A 13,284-nucleotide genomic window follows, 5' to 3' on the forward strand; every position below is an offset into this window, starting at 1 on the left:
TTAAAAGAGAACCAATTTTTCGTGTATTCAATATATACAATCAAATATATAAATGATACGAAAACAAATTATTAACATGGCGGATACAGTATCAAGGGCAAGGAGCGAGGCAAGAAAAAAGAAAATTTTAGAGAATGCTGAGAAGAGAATAAATCGCCTTTATAGTCGACAAACAGGAGATCAGGAAAAAGACCGTAAATATATGATTTATTTGTGAATGAATGCATTAATTGAAACACGGCAATATTCATACTGGTTAGGACCACTCTCTCGAAAATGGGATATAAATAACCTGTATAATTTACAGTGCAGAAAAAATATATTTATTTAGCCAAAGTGTTGTAAATTCGCATAAAACACATGGGCTTGCTCCTGTCCTATTGTGAAACAAAATATTCAATTATCAAAAAAAAAAAAAAACAAAAAACAAACAAAGAAAGAAACAAACATATCAACTACGGAAAACATAGACTTATATACTAGTTAGGTTAGTATATAGATCCTTGCTAAAAGAACACAAGGAAGGACTCCCATGTTTGACCAAGGAATGGGCAAAGGCGTCCTCCCTTATTGTTTTAGTAGTTGATACTGTCCTGTCATGTGTTTTCACGACCAGTCGGTATTCATGTTTTTGTATTATACTTTCATGTTAAATACTAAAATCTGATTGGATAAGACGCATTTAACAATCCATAATGTTACCCTCAGTGTTAGCAACATACTTGACAATGGGTAACGCAACGTAAATGTCATATGCGCGCAAATCATGTACGGTCCACTGTAGAATTCTCAAAACCTCAGTTGTGCATTTGAAAGAAGCCGAGTAAACTTGACATCAATAAAAGCTTGTGTCCCATGTAGCTTGCTTGAAAACAACAAATGATAGACGAAACATGCTTGCGAGACAATGTGAGAAATAACGAAACTAGATGATGAAGGACTCTTTGAGTATCAAACAAACAATAAGGAGGTCGGTAAATCTTTTTCGAAGCTTTTATTGAGAAAAGCTTTCTAAACCTGAACATAAAGACGATCGACGAATCTTTTTGCTGACATTCTAAATCAATAAGACATTCAGTGTGATAAAATAAATGGTGCCTGTTTTGGAGGGTAACATTTGAAATTGACACGCCTCGGAAAACCATTGTCAACCTCCGCTGACGCGTCGGTTGGCAATGGTTTTCCTTGGGGTGTCAATTTCAACTGTTACATTCCAAAACAGGCACCATTTATATAGTGGTATTTTTTTTTATTTTTTTCTGTATTTTCGCACAACACAACATCAACGTGACATCATATTTGTTATTAATAGAGGGGAACCCATAGAGGGGAACCCTATAAATGTTCATGACAAAATGTTAACCATTTCTCCATTGCCCAAGTAAGCACAGCTATTAAATTGTGTACAGCTCACACATTTACAGTTAGCTTAATTCATGTCTACTCGTCCTCATTTGATTTAGAATAATAAACTTACTCAAATCTGATGACCATGGATATTTTTATCTGTGTACCATCCATTCAGCTGCTTCTCCTTCTTTTGATATCTTTTTGTGGTGATCTAGTGATGCCATTTTTTATAGAATTTTCAAAGAAATCAGCAGACAGGTAAATATGATAAAAATATGAAATGCAATTGATAATGAGTTGTAGAAAACATTTAATTTCTTTAAAAGTATATGGATTGGGTAACATTCAAATAAAGCTTTGAAACTCACTTTTAGACCACCCTGGAGAGAAAAAAAATATCCAAGTTACTCAACAATACAGCTTAGAAATGCCCATACACATAAACATGGTCTAAATAACAACTGAATTTTCATGTTGGTAAATGTATTTCATCAATATACATGTAATGAGGCCAAACAAAAAAATATGTGTGGTTCCGGTTACACTTCCAAAAAAATTAGGGTAGGTAGGTAGGGATTTTTTTTTTTTTTTTTTAACAAAATGATTTTCTTAATTTTTTCTAAATAATACCTATCACTGCCTTGCAAATGGCATTTAGATGTGGTGTGATAATATACTAGTCAATATTGGTAGGGGACACCTACATGCTAGCTTGCTTTGGATTTAACACTATTAAACACTTGCACTATGTTTTGCAAGGAGGCCGTCATTGCTGAAACTAAAACTTAAACTGGAGCCATTGACGGAAATTGGGGGAAATTCTGGAAAAAATATGAAAATTGCCAAAAAAAAGTTTAGGGTCGGGGGTATAAAATAGGGAAGGTCGGGTAACCGGAACCATACATATTTTTTTATTTGGCCTGATGTATATGAATTATTTTTTATACTGTAAAATTATGTGCATTTGCCAAATTAGATTTCCATAGATTGTTGACTTCATAAATAACATGAAAACATATGACATCAATGAAAAATCAGAAGTGTAGCTATGCAGAACATGCAATGAATTTCTGAACAAACAACAAATGTTATGTGAGTTTAAATAAATTTAAAAATAAGGAAATAGTTGTTCATATGTGTGACATAAAGCAGCCATATCTTTTCTTGAGTATTAAAGCACTATATTGTACATAAGAGCTAATACCATGAAGTGATGATTCAAAGGGTATATGATTTTCAAAAAAAAAAAACAAGATGTGTTTGTGAATATATAGTTTTTCCAGGAAAGCAGAGCAAAGTCATCAGCCATGCCTAGATCTTCCAGTTTTGTGGTTAAATTCCATCTTATTCCTGTTGGTTCTCTTTCATTATAATGCTTTACAATATTGCACTCTGGATTTTTTTTTTTTAACTTTTGCACTGTAAATTTATATACCACTTGACCCAAACAGGCTATTATATCCCATTTGAGTGAGTGGTCCCAACCTGTTAACAGGCACTTGTTTCTGTCTTAAAAGTTTACCTCAATAGTATGATAATTATAACACAAGGTGTCCAATATACATGGAGTTTGACCCTCCTGAGACTTGCAGTAAGCCATTATTTTCACTTTCAAGGAAAAGGCAGTGGAAAACTGTTAATGCTATACTCTTTTAACACATTTGCTTGGGTTTTTAAATATTTTTTGCATACTTTCTGTTTTCTAGCTCTGTGAACCTGCACTCACCGGTTGCATTCATATTGCTACGATTGCAGTTCGTTTTTGACACTCTCACAGATCAAGCGTCTGCACTACTATATCTTTTTTAAAAAAAGTGTATAATTACAAAAGATATTGCAAAAGGAATAATTTGTAGTTTTTATTTAAATTCTCTGGGTAAAAACGCTGTTTGTAGCCAGATAACGGGGGTTAAGAAGCAAATACCATGTATGTTGTTTGTGATTTATTGAAATAAGGTGGATTAATCAGGTCTGATGATTTAATGGTTATCAGTTTTTTTCCCAATGAAGACAAGCAGCCGTGCCTTTATCCAGGTCAGGATTTCCTCTGACATTCTTGACAACGTCACAGAATGCAAATATAAGTAACAAACAACATTGTTTCAGTGAACATGGTGTTAAGAACAACTTTTAATAAGCTTTACCATGACGCCGTGACAGGCATCATGGAATATGTGTGCAGAGCTAATGTTGTTGTTAACGCCATGTTCACTGAAAAACGTTGTTCATTTCTTAATTAAATGGACATTGTGATACCTTATTCATACATGCACATAAATGCACAAGGTCAGAATTAAGCCTTAATTATGGCATCTGCTCAGTTCACCTGTTTACAGTACTTGTTCTATAGAGTTAACTTGTACTTACCACATTCTGAACACGAGGCATCTCAAAACAATTATTCCTTGTAAAAATCCTCACACATCGCAAATATTTGTAATTCCTAATATATGATTAATACTTTTTCACACAGAAGAAAGTGCAGTTGTAAAATCTGAACCACATACAACAAACCCAGGCAGTCCTAAATTCTAGAATTTAAAAATAATATTTGAAAATTTTAGACTCCTTAAGAGTCTTTATTGTAATATACATACAGTCAAACCTGTCATAGCAACCACCTGTATTAAGCAACTTCCTATCATATGCGACCATAAATTTCCTCCCAAGAATTTTTCATTATATTTTACCTGTATTCAGCTGCTCACTGTTTAATGCAACATGTGACTATCATTTTCCAGCCTTAAACAGTCAAAGACCCTGAATATAAAGGCAGATTGTAATTTTGAGAACACTTGAACTACTGTGATAAAAAATATTCTCAAAATTATACTCAGTGAAATAAGCACGAGACGTTCATACGTTCTGAGATTTTTCAACCTATATTTCAGGGAGTTAATAAAATTATTAAATCTAATAATGCCAAGTCCTCGGACTTTGGGCGATTCTTAATGCCAAATCCAAAACTGAAATTACCAAGTCTAGGATGTCTGGCTTGAGGAATTTGAACCCCTGACAAATGGAATATCTCACAGTGTATGGTTTGGTATCAAACAGAAACTTAAATAAGTAACTATATATTAAGTCTTAAATGGTTTTGACAAGAAGTGTACAAATTTGTGTACATATGTGCATAAAAAATATTGCACTTATCTTTTTTTTGCCCATCATGTTTTTCTCTTTTGGGCATAACCCTGTCATGAGTAGTTTTTCTCCTTGACATTGTATTAATTAACAGTGTGGAACATGATTAAAACAGATTTGTTTTGGATTTTCTTTCAAAAACTAAATTTACATTTAGCATTGTAGGAACAAAAACAATTTTTTTTAAATAAGAAAAATTATAATGAATAAAAACTATGATGAAGGAACAGGAAAATAAGTACATTGTTCCTATACTACTTATGCATTTTAGACTACCTGTCATATGTGACCATTTTAGAATTTCCCTTGATAGGTTGCTTAATACAGGTTTGACTGTACCGGTACTTTATTTGAAATGTTTTCATTATATATCAATGGACTGTAATGCCCAAGGTTATACTTATGGTAAAGCTATATTCTTGTTGTTTTGTTTTTTGTTTGTTTGTTTTTTTAGATGAAGGAGACACTGAGAACAAATCAGCTGAGAGTGGAGAATGGCAGTGTGACAAGTAAGTCATCATCAGACCAATGCCTCATGGAGTTAAAAAAAACTTCCTGAAAATCTAACAATATAAGATTATCCATGAAAATACACCCTTTTTAGCTCTACTGGTCAGAGACTAGAATTCGAAAAGCTTATGAGATAGTAAGGTGTCCATCTGTCTGTTTTTTCAAAATGCTACTCCTCCTACTGTACAGTTTTAGTCCAATTTTAATGTAACTTGGTACACAAGAAGACTACACAAAGATATATAAGTCCATTTATCAGTTTTATGCTCACCTCAGTTGGGGGAGATTATGTTGTACTGTTGGTGTCCCAGGTTGAAGTTTTTGGAGCAGATTTCATTTCAAGTACCTCTAGGCCCTATATTAATCAGAGATGCATGGAAGATGCTTCTAGCATGTTTCATTGTACCAGTCAAGGTTTCAGATGCTGCAATTTCTGCTAAAGAATGACCAAGTTAATGTTTTTGGAGCAGGTCTCATTTCCAAGTAACTATAAGCCTTACGTTGACCAAACTTGCATTGATGATTCATCCAAGAATGCACACTACTAGATATGCTTCGGATGCTGGACCTGACCTACATTTTCTGGATGTAGAACCATGTTCAAGTTTTTGGAGCAGATTCATTCTTAAGTAACTATAGGCCCTATGTTGATGCTATGTTAATGAAAAAACATCCTTCCTAGCTCTTCAGCTGAAAAAAGATGAACTTATAACTTATTCAATAACATGAAAACAGCTTCCATGTTTGTCTTCTTTCGACAGAGTCTGACTGGGTAATTCAAGCCCTGATCAATTTGAACCATAAAATAAAGCCCCACACCTATAAGTACTTTAATGTTTACAATGTTTAATTTTTCATTTAATTCCAAAAGAACTTTTAAAAATTGTTTTTCATGTTCAATGTCATTGATTCCTTTCAGACTTTTGATTATTTTTTATATCCTAACAAACAAATTGTTGAGTGTCATGTCCCCTTAAGATGACAGATGGCAAAAGTTTTGTCAGTGTCATCATAAACATGGTTATTAGTATTTTGATGTTTTATCAGGCTGTGACATTGTTTATCTTTCATAAACAATACAATGAACAAAGCTGCAGATTGGGCATTTGTGTCATGACCATTAGAGAAATGTATGATGCATTATTTTTTTTTTCTAATTAATTATGATGGCATAGAAGATGCACACTAAACATTAGAGGTGGAAAAAACATTGAAATCTTTGTTACCAAGGTTTTTGCATGATTTTCTTCCACGCACACTCATCTGTTTATGCTAATTGCTAAATAACAATATATGACAGGTGCATCATGTGTGCCAGCAGTGCACTTTATCCCTCTAATGAATTTAAAAAGTTTTTTACAGTACATAAACTTCAAGAAACCATGTTAAATTGTATTACTTCAATATTCCTTACGTCTTCATAAGTATGGTTTTTCACAAAGAGATACCTAGTACACCAAACTGAGGAAGACACTTCAAGTGTTATCTCATCTAGAATCTATGGAATGTTGATTGGGTCATGTTACCCATAACTTACATGGGTATATATGTTTCCCATATATAAAAAAAATTTCTAGCTCTGAGGAGAGGAGACCCCTCCCAGACCCTCTTTGCACCCCCCCCCCCCATTTTAGAAACCTTTACGGTGGCCCTGTTGTTGCTGCATTCACTTATATTTCAAGCTCAATAAAACTGTGATATTTATTTTAGGTGTGGTAACATCAATTTTGGAAGCAGAAAGGCCTGTTTATTATGTAGAGGCAAACAAATGACAGATGAGAAAAACATTTCAGGTATTTTTATTTGATCCAGCTAGATGTTCATTGTCTCTTTTCTGTGGAAAAATTGCAATGTAATTTATAAAGGACTAACACTAAATGTATATTTACATACAAATAATTATGTAGAGAAAGAAAAAAAATCTTCTATAAGACAGTCAATCAAAATAACATTTTTGATTTGTGGTCTGGTAAAAAAAAAAAAAAAAAAAGGAAAATGTCAAATGAGGAATTCATGATGTGGTGGTTTGTTCTGCTAAGTTTGAGTAGAGTTTGTTCAAAATGCAGTACTTAGGCAGTACTTGCTCTACTGGTCAGAGACCAGGCCCCGAGGTTATAAAACTCCTTGGTCCCATTGAAATCGAGATAACGAGGTTTGACTGTAGTTCTGTCAGTTTCTGATTTTGTTGAATGTTGTTGTCATGATTACTAAAAATAGAAATTTCTGTGAAATGCTTTCAAAACACTACTCCTCCTACAGTTTTGGCCTGATTTCAATATAACTTGACAAACTATAGACTATACTAAGAAACATAGTTCTGTGTATCCGTTTTTATTTTCGATGAATGGTATTGCCATTGTCACTAAAAATAGAAATTTCTGTGAAATACTTTCAAAACTCCACTCCTCCTGTAGTTTTGGTCTGATTTCAATATCACTTGGAACACAAGTAGACTACACTAAGATACATAATTCTGTATATAGGTGTTGTGTATAATTTTGAAGGGTGTTATCATGGTTACATAAAATAGAAATTTCTGTAAAATTCTTGCAAAAGGCTACTCTCCCTTCAGTTTTAGTCTGATTGCTATAAATTGTGCTACAAAGAGATACTAAACCAAGGATTATAATTATTCCATTTATTGCTGTGGCATAGTTTCAAGTCCAAGTGCTTCTTTACTCTTCCTTTGTTTTAAGTACAAACCAGTGGAGCTACAGTCTCATTAGAGCCCTTTGGTTAAACAATGAAATGCTTTCTCTGTTTGTTAATACAGGGCATTGTGACATATTGCAGAAAAAATACACAATCTGTATTGGGTTGGTTTAGCGGATTTTTTTCTGCATTGTTTGCAACTGTGAATCCCCTTATTAACAAAAAAGAAATACAATTTATTGCTTATATTTATATCTGTATGAATAATTTGTATAAAATGGGTAAAAGTGAGTTTTAATTATATTGATCCGGACCTTACATTAATGGAAGAACCAAATCTTTCATATAGATGGTTGCAAAAAAGTATGGTACATGTACTAACTAGTTTATAGTTTACCAATTGATTAATTGAAATCCATTTTCCTAAGAAATGAAAAAAATACTCAGTGAATACAAATACAATGTATTTAATATTTGATGTGTGTGTATGGATTTCCAATTTATATCCCCTAACCCCCCCCCCCCCCCCCAAAAAAAAAATGGTTAATTTTAGGGGGCAGTTGTTCCACATACAGCTGAAACTGCATTGTTCCTTTGTTCCTTATATAAATTGAAACATAGTTTAAATTGTATTCATTTCAATTAGTTATTAGTTAAGGTTAAATAATAGTGTCAACGCATGACTTTATTTGGGTAAAATCATTTAATAAGATTGTATTTCACTTGAACAGACAGACAGCATGAGATTGATCAAAGTATGAAAAACATAGAAGAAACTGCAGAAAAATCAGAGGCAGGAGATTCACAAGAAAGACCCCTGTCAATATCTAGGCCTTATCAAAGCGAAGTCCGGCAACGAAAGAGTCCTAATACTGTAAAGTTACAAAGAGTAGATGTCCAACGTGAAGCCAACCAGGTGCCATTACCTCAGTCAACCAACGTCCAACCTTCCTGGAAATCTACATACTCCCAGGGTCAGCTGTTTGAAATGTATCGCATACTGGGCTGCATTTTGATAGCATTTGTCAGTCGAATGGTCTTAAAATCTGGATATGGATTATTTTATTTTGAGGTGAGTTCAGTTGATGTGAAAAGTTCAAAGTAAAAGATAGATGAGATTCCCTGGAGTTTTGTAAGGACTTAAACCCATCTTGTTTATATGACTTTACAATGTCATAAACAGCTGCTTTCAATACATATAATATTGTAAATAGATCTATACATATGGAAAGATCTTCACTTGATTATGACAGCATATTTTGGTTGTCGGAGTTCAATATCTACCACACGTGATCAACATAACTTTTCGACTTGACTGACTTTTGACACCCCGACTACAAATCGACATTAATTGTGCATGTCTCATCTCTCTGAATCTTTTTTGGCATTTAAAACCAAGTACTCTTAGATGGATTTCATTTCTCTGTAGTCAGTTTAAACATTTCTTAGGTTTATATCAGTTTGTCCAATGGCGAAACTTTATACTGTTGGAAAAAAGAAACTCATTCTTTTTGACGTTATTTTCAAGCCCTTAATTGTTTGGACACTCTATGTAAAATTTACGATAAAATTTCATAGAACTTACAGAATGAGGTAAAAATTGCAAATTTTATGGAACAATTCTGTCATACTAAATGCCTGAATTAACGGGAATTTTAGCTCTTCTTAGCCAAAGGCTCAAAGAGCTAATGCTATGGCCATTTGTGCGGTGTGCATAAACCTTTTGGAAAATGGGCCATATCTCAAAAACCCCTTAGTAATTTTTTTTTTCAAATTTGTCACAGAGAATCCTTGGCCCAAGGGCTTACATTTATTGCTAAAACTAAGGATGTGTCCCCAAGGGGAGATAATTAAGGAAATGAAAACAAAAGTAGTGGTTGGTAAAAAATCTTCTTCTCAAGAACTACTACGCAGATTATCACTAAACTTACATACAAGGATGAGGATATTTTGTAGATTAAAAATTGATCAAGGCATCACCCTGGGGCAAAGGGTGTGGTCTCAAGGTCACTTCAAAGTTGACCAAAATTTACGTTTTGTTTAATCTTTGATATTTTGCCCACTATAAGGGCTAGGATGATCAAATCTTGTCGGTTGATACATCTTGTTGTATAATCTTGTTGACTCAAAAGTATTTTTTGAATTTTGCAGGTATTCATTTTAATTTTGATGCATAACTTGGATACTTTGAAGCCTATGATCATCAAAACTTGTCAGTTTATGCATCATGGAACCTTGAAGTGTGTCAACCAAAAAGTAGGTCACCCTGACCTACTTTCTGAATTTTATGGTTAACCATTTTCTAAACCATAAAGGTCATTATTTCAGATACTAAGAGGTTTAGAATCATCAAACCTTGGAAGTTGATGCACCTAGGGGCCTTAAAACAGATTTATAAAAAAAATAGGTCACAGTGACCTACTTTTGGAATTTTACAGGTATTCATTTTCAATTTTTTTTTAGAAGCATATTTTGGACATTTTAAAGCACTGGATCATCAAATTTTGTCAGTTGATGCATCTTGAGTCTTCGGAGTGTGTCAACCAAAAAGTAGGTCAATTTGACCTACTTTTGCAATGTCATCACTTAATTTAAATTTTTCAGATACTGATTGGCTTAGAATCATCAAACTTTTTCAGTTGATGCATTTTGGGTCCTTAAAGTGTGTCAACTAAATAGTAGGTCATTGTGACCTACTTTTGGAATTTGATGGCTTTTTCAGTTTCTAATTGGCTTAGAATTTTCAAATTTTGTCAGTTAATGCATCTTGAGTCCTCGGAGTGTATCAACCAAAAAGTAGGTCTCTGTGACCTACTTTTGCAACTTCATGGCTAAATTTAAATATTTCAGAAACTTATTGGCTTGGTTCTCTTGTTTGATGACAGATGCTAATTTCAAAGTTTTCTCAGTTCCACTCAGGTAGAAAAAAACGTTGTGTTCGAGGTTGTGCCGCCTTGACATGCCATTGCTTACAAAAACATATACAATTTATTAAAAAAAATAAAATTTATGATTTATGGTTTATTCTATAGATAGATTGATTGTTTGTTGTTTAACGTCCCTCTCGAGAATTTTTCACTCATATGGAGATGCCACCACTTGCTGGTGAAGAGCTGCAAATATTTTGTCCTATACTCGTCACTTACGGCCATTGAGCAGTGAGGGATCTTTTTCGTGCCAGCACCTACTGCGACACAGGACCTCGGTTTATACGGTCTCATCCGAAGGACCGGTCTCCACGTCCCACAGTGGGATTCATCTATAGATAGAAAAGATGATGCTTATTAAATGTGTAAATATTCACTTATGTACCTGAAGCGGGTTTAATTTTATGGCGCTAGTCCACAAACTTTTTGATAACCCTTCGTATGGTTTACATGTATTCAGATTTGTAAATAATTTTCACTATCTATAAACAGATGTGTTATTGTATAGCTCTGAGCATAGGTTTCCATTTCTTTCAATTGTGCTGTCAGTCTTGGGACATTTTAGCTTTCTGATGTGAATGTACATACTTGATTGTGAACAACAGATTTACAGTTTCACAATCAAATAATATTTAATGCTTATGCGCTTCCTTATTTAGATGAATAATTTGTGTTTTTATAGTGCTTCAATATACATGTATTTATCATATTTTAAGGACAGATGATGCAAACAAAAATATTAGATGCCTGGAATGATATATATATTTTGAATTTATTTTGATTGTAAATGATGCAAATATTATTTCTAAAATATTTAAAAATTTGTAAAACTTTCTATGATGTTCAAAATTCTACATTTTTGACATCACCCTGATAAATCCATATACCTCACTTTGTAAGACATTACTGTGAAACCTTGAATGAAAAATTAAAATATATGCAGTTAAGATTATTCATTTTATTTATATTAAAATGGCTTAGTTGTTATTTTTATGATTTTTGGAAATAAATCTGTATCATCTGTCCTTAAAATATTTATATGTTAGGCCTTTTGGTTTGAATTATTAAAGAAACTTTCCTAGTTTTTAGAGTCACGTGGTCTTTAGAAAAAAGATTATTGAATGTGCGGATCTAGAGGGAGGTAACCAGGGTCTGGAACCCCACCCCCCCACCCCCCCTGGAATTTGCAGAGTTATGATACGTATATATTGAAGAAAGTAAAAAATGACATTGGACCCCACTATGAAATAGGCTTTTCTCACGTTTAGGAATGGACATTACCTTTTTTTTTGTTTTTTTTTTTTTTTTGCTTTCAAGAAATTTTCTGGGTTGAAAAATTTTTGACTAGGGTGGAACCCCCCCCCCCCCCCCCCCCCCCCCCCGAAAAAATTCCTTTATCTGCACCTGTATTATTGATGTATAATTTGGGATCATTCTGACCTCTGTCAGTATTTAAGAAAATGAAATATGTGTTCGTTTCTGTTAAAAAAAAAAATTGTTCTGTTATGAATGAAGAGAAGTCAAGTACAAAACTCTTATCAGAAATTTCTGGATTACAAATATTTAGTGCTTTTCAATTTAGCAATTTTGATTCTATACAGGTGGCTTATATGAATCTAGTATCAATATACCTGTACATGTAATTCTTTTTTCAGACAATATTTTTACCTTTTACTGCCTTTCAAACAGGCTTGCATCTCTTCAAAAACAATTTTTTAAAGGTAAGAACCTAGATCCTATGTTTTCATTATTTTCATTTCACAAATGAGGATTTAGAGTTTGATTCAACTATCTCCCCACATTACAAAGAAAAAAAAATTATAAATATTTTTGCAAAAAAGAAAAGCTTAAAAAAAATCAATGTTCAAGCATTTCAGTATTAACTAGGAAAAATGCACCCTATTTCTCACTTTAGATTTTTGATGATGATTTTCTTTTCCAGGATGTGCATATATACCAAAGACAAAACATCATGTCTACTGCCTTAATGTTGTGTGGTATTTCACCCCACCTGATCCATACTTACAGCAGAATCATGGGATATGTCAAAGCCATGACTGAAGATCTCTTTTTCTTCTTGTTTGTGTTTTTTGCATGTGGATTTTTTATATGAGCCAAATATAATTGTAAAATAAGTAATATGCATTGCTTATTCATTTACCAGAACAATTGAGCTATTCATGACTTTTAAACCAACTATTATTCATGACATTTTTTTTATACCCCACAAACGAACTTGGGGGGGGGGGTATATGAAAATCACCTTGTGTGTCTGTCTGTGTACAATCTTGTTTAGGCTACAACTTTGTAATGGAGAATCATTGGATGATCATACTTGTTACAAAGATTGTTAATGACCTGAGGGTGTGCTGTGACCTTGACCCGTAGTATTCCGGCAATTTCAAGGCCACTGACAGAAAACATATTTAAAAACTGGTGTGGGCTATAATTTGCATCGCAGAATCCTTGGTACAAATATTTTTAATGACCTGAGGGTGAGCCTTGACCTTGACCCAAGGTCATTCCAGCAAGTTCAAGGTCATTGATAGAAAAAGTATTTAAAAAACTGGCATGGGCTATAACTTTGTAATGGAGAATCATATGAAGCCCAAACTTCCTTCAAAGGTTGTTTATGACCTGGGAGTGTGTCATGACCTTCACCCAAGTTCATTCTGGCAAGTTCAAAGTCCCCAGCAAAAAT

General features: G+C 33.5%; 1 protein-coding gene across 1 annotated transcript; it reads left to right on the forward strand.

Moving 5' to 3' along the window:
* The first annotated feature begins 76 nt into the window (after positions 1-76).
* Positions 77-12,722, forward strand: LOC133184576 (guided entry of tail-anchored proteins factor CAMLG-like). The gene is made up of 6 exons (XM_061319659.1): positions 77-194; positions 4,949-5,003; positions 6,715-6,797; positions 8,388-8,728; positions 12,239-12,304; positions 12,526-12,722. The coding sequence occupies exons 1-6, from the start codon at positions 77-79 to the stop codon at positions 12,694-12,696; spliced, it is 834 nt and encodes a 277-aa protein (XP_061175643.1). The 3' UTR covers positions 12,697-12,722.
* The last annotated feature ends 562 nt before the right edge of the window (positions 12,723-13,284 follow it).

This window comes from Saccostrea echinata, unplaced genomic scaffold (genome assembly GCF_033153115.1).
Source record: "Saccostrea echinata isolate AGI-Se365-2 ecotype Australia unplaced genomic scaffold, CSIRO_AGI_Sech_v1 ptg000010l, whole genome shotgun sequence".
Classification (NCBI taxonomy): Eukaryota; Metazoa; Mollusca; class Bivalvia; order Ostreida; family Ostreidae; genus Saccostrea; species Saccostrea echinata.

Bases quoted from the DNA above. Each gene is read 5' to 3' on its own strand.
- LOC133184576 (XM_061319659.1), top strand. From the start codon at position 77: ATGGCGGATACAGTATCAAGGGCAAGGAGCGAGGCAAGAAAAAAGAAA. The intron at 195-4,948 runs GTAAATATATGA...TTGTTTTTTTAG, and splicing joins AGGAGATCAGGAAAAAGACC to ATGAAGGAGACACTGAGAAC. The intron at 12,305-12,525 runs GTAAGAACCTAG...TTTCTTTTCCAG, and splicing joins TCAAAAACAATTTTTTAAAG to GATGTGCATATATACCAAAG.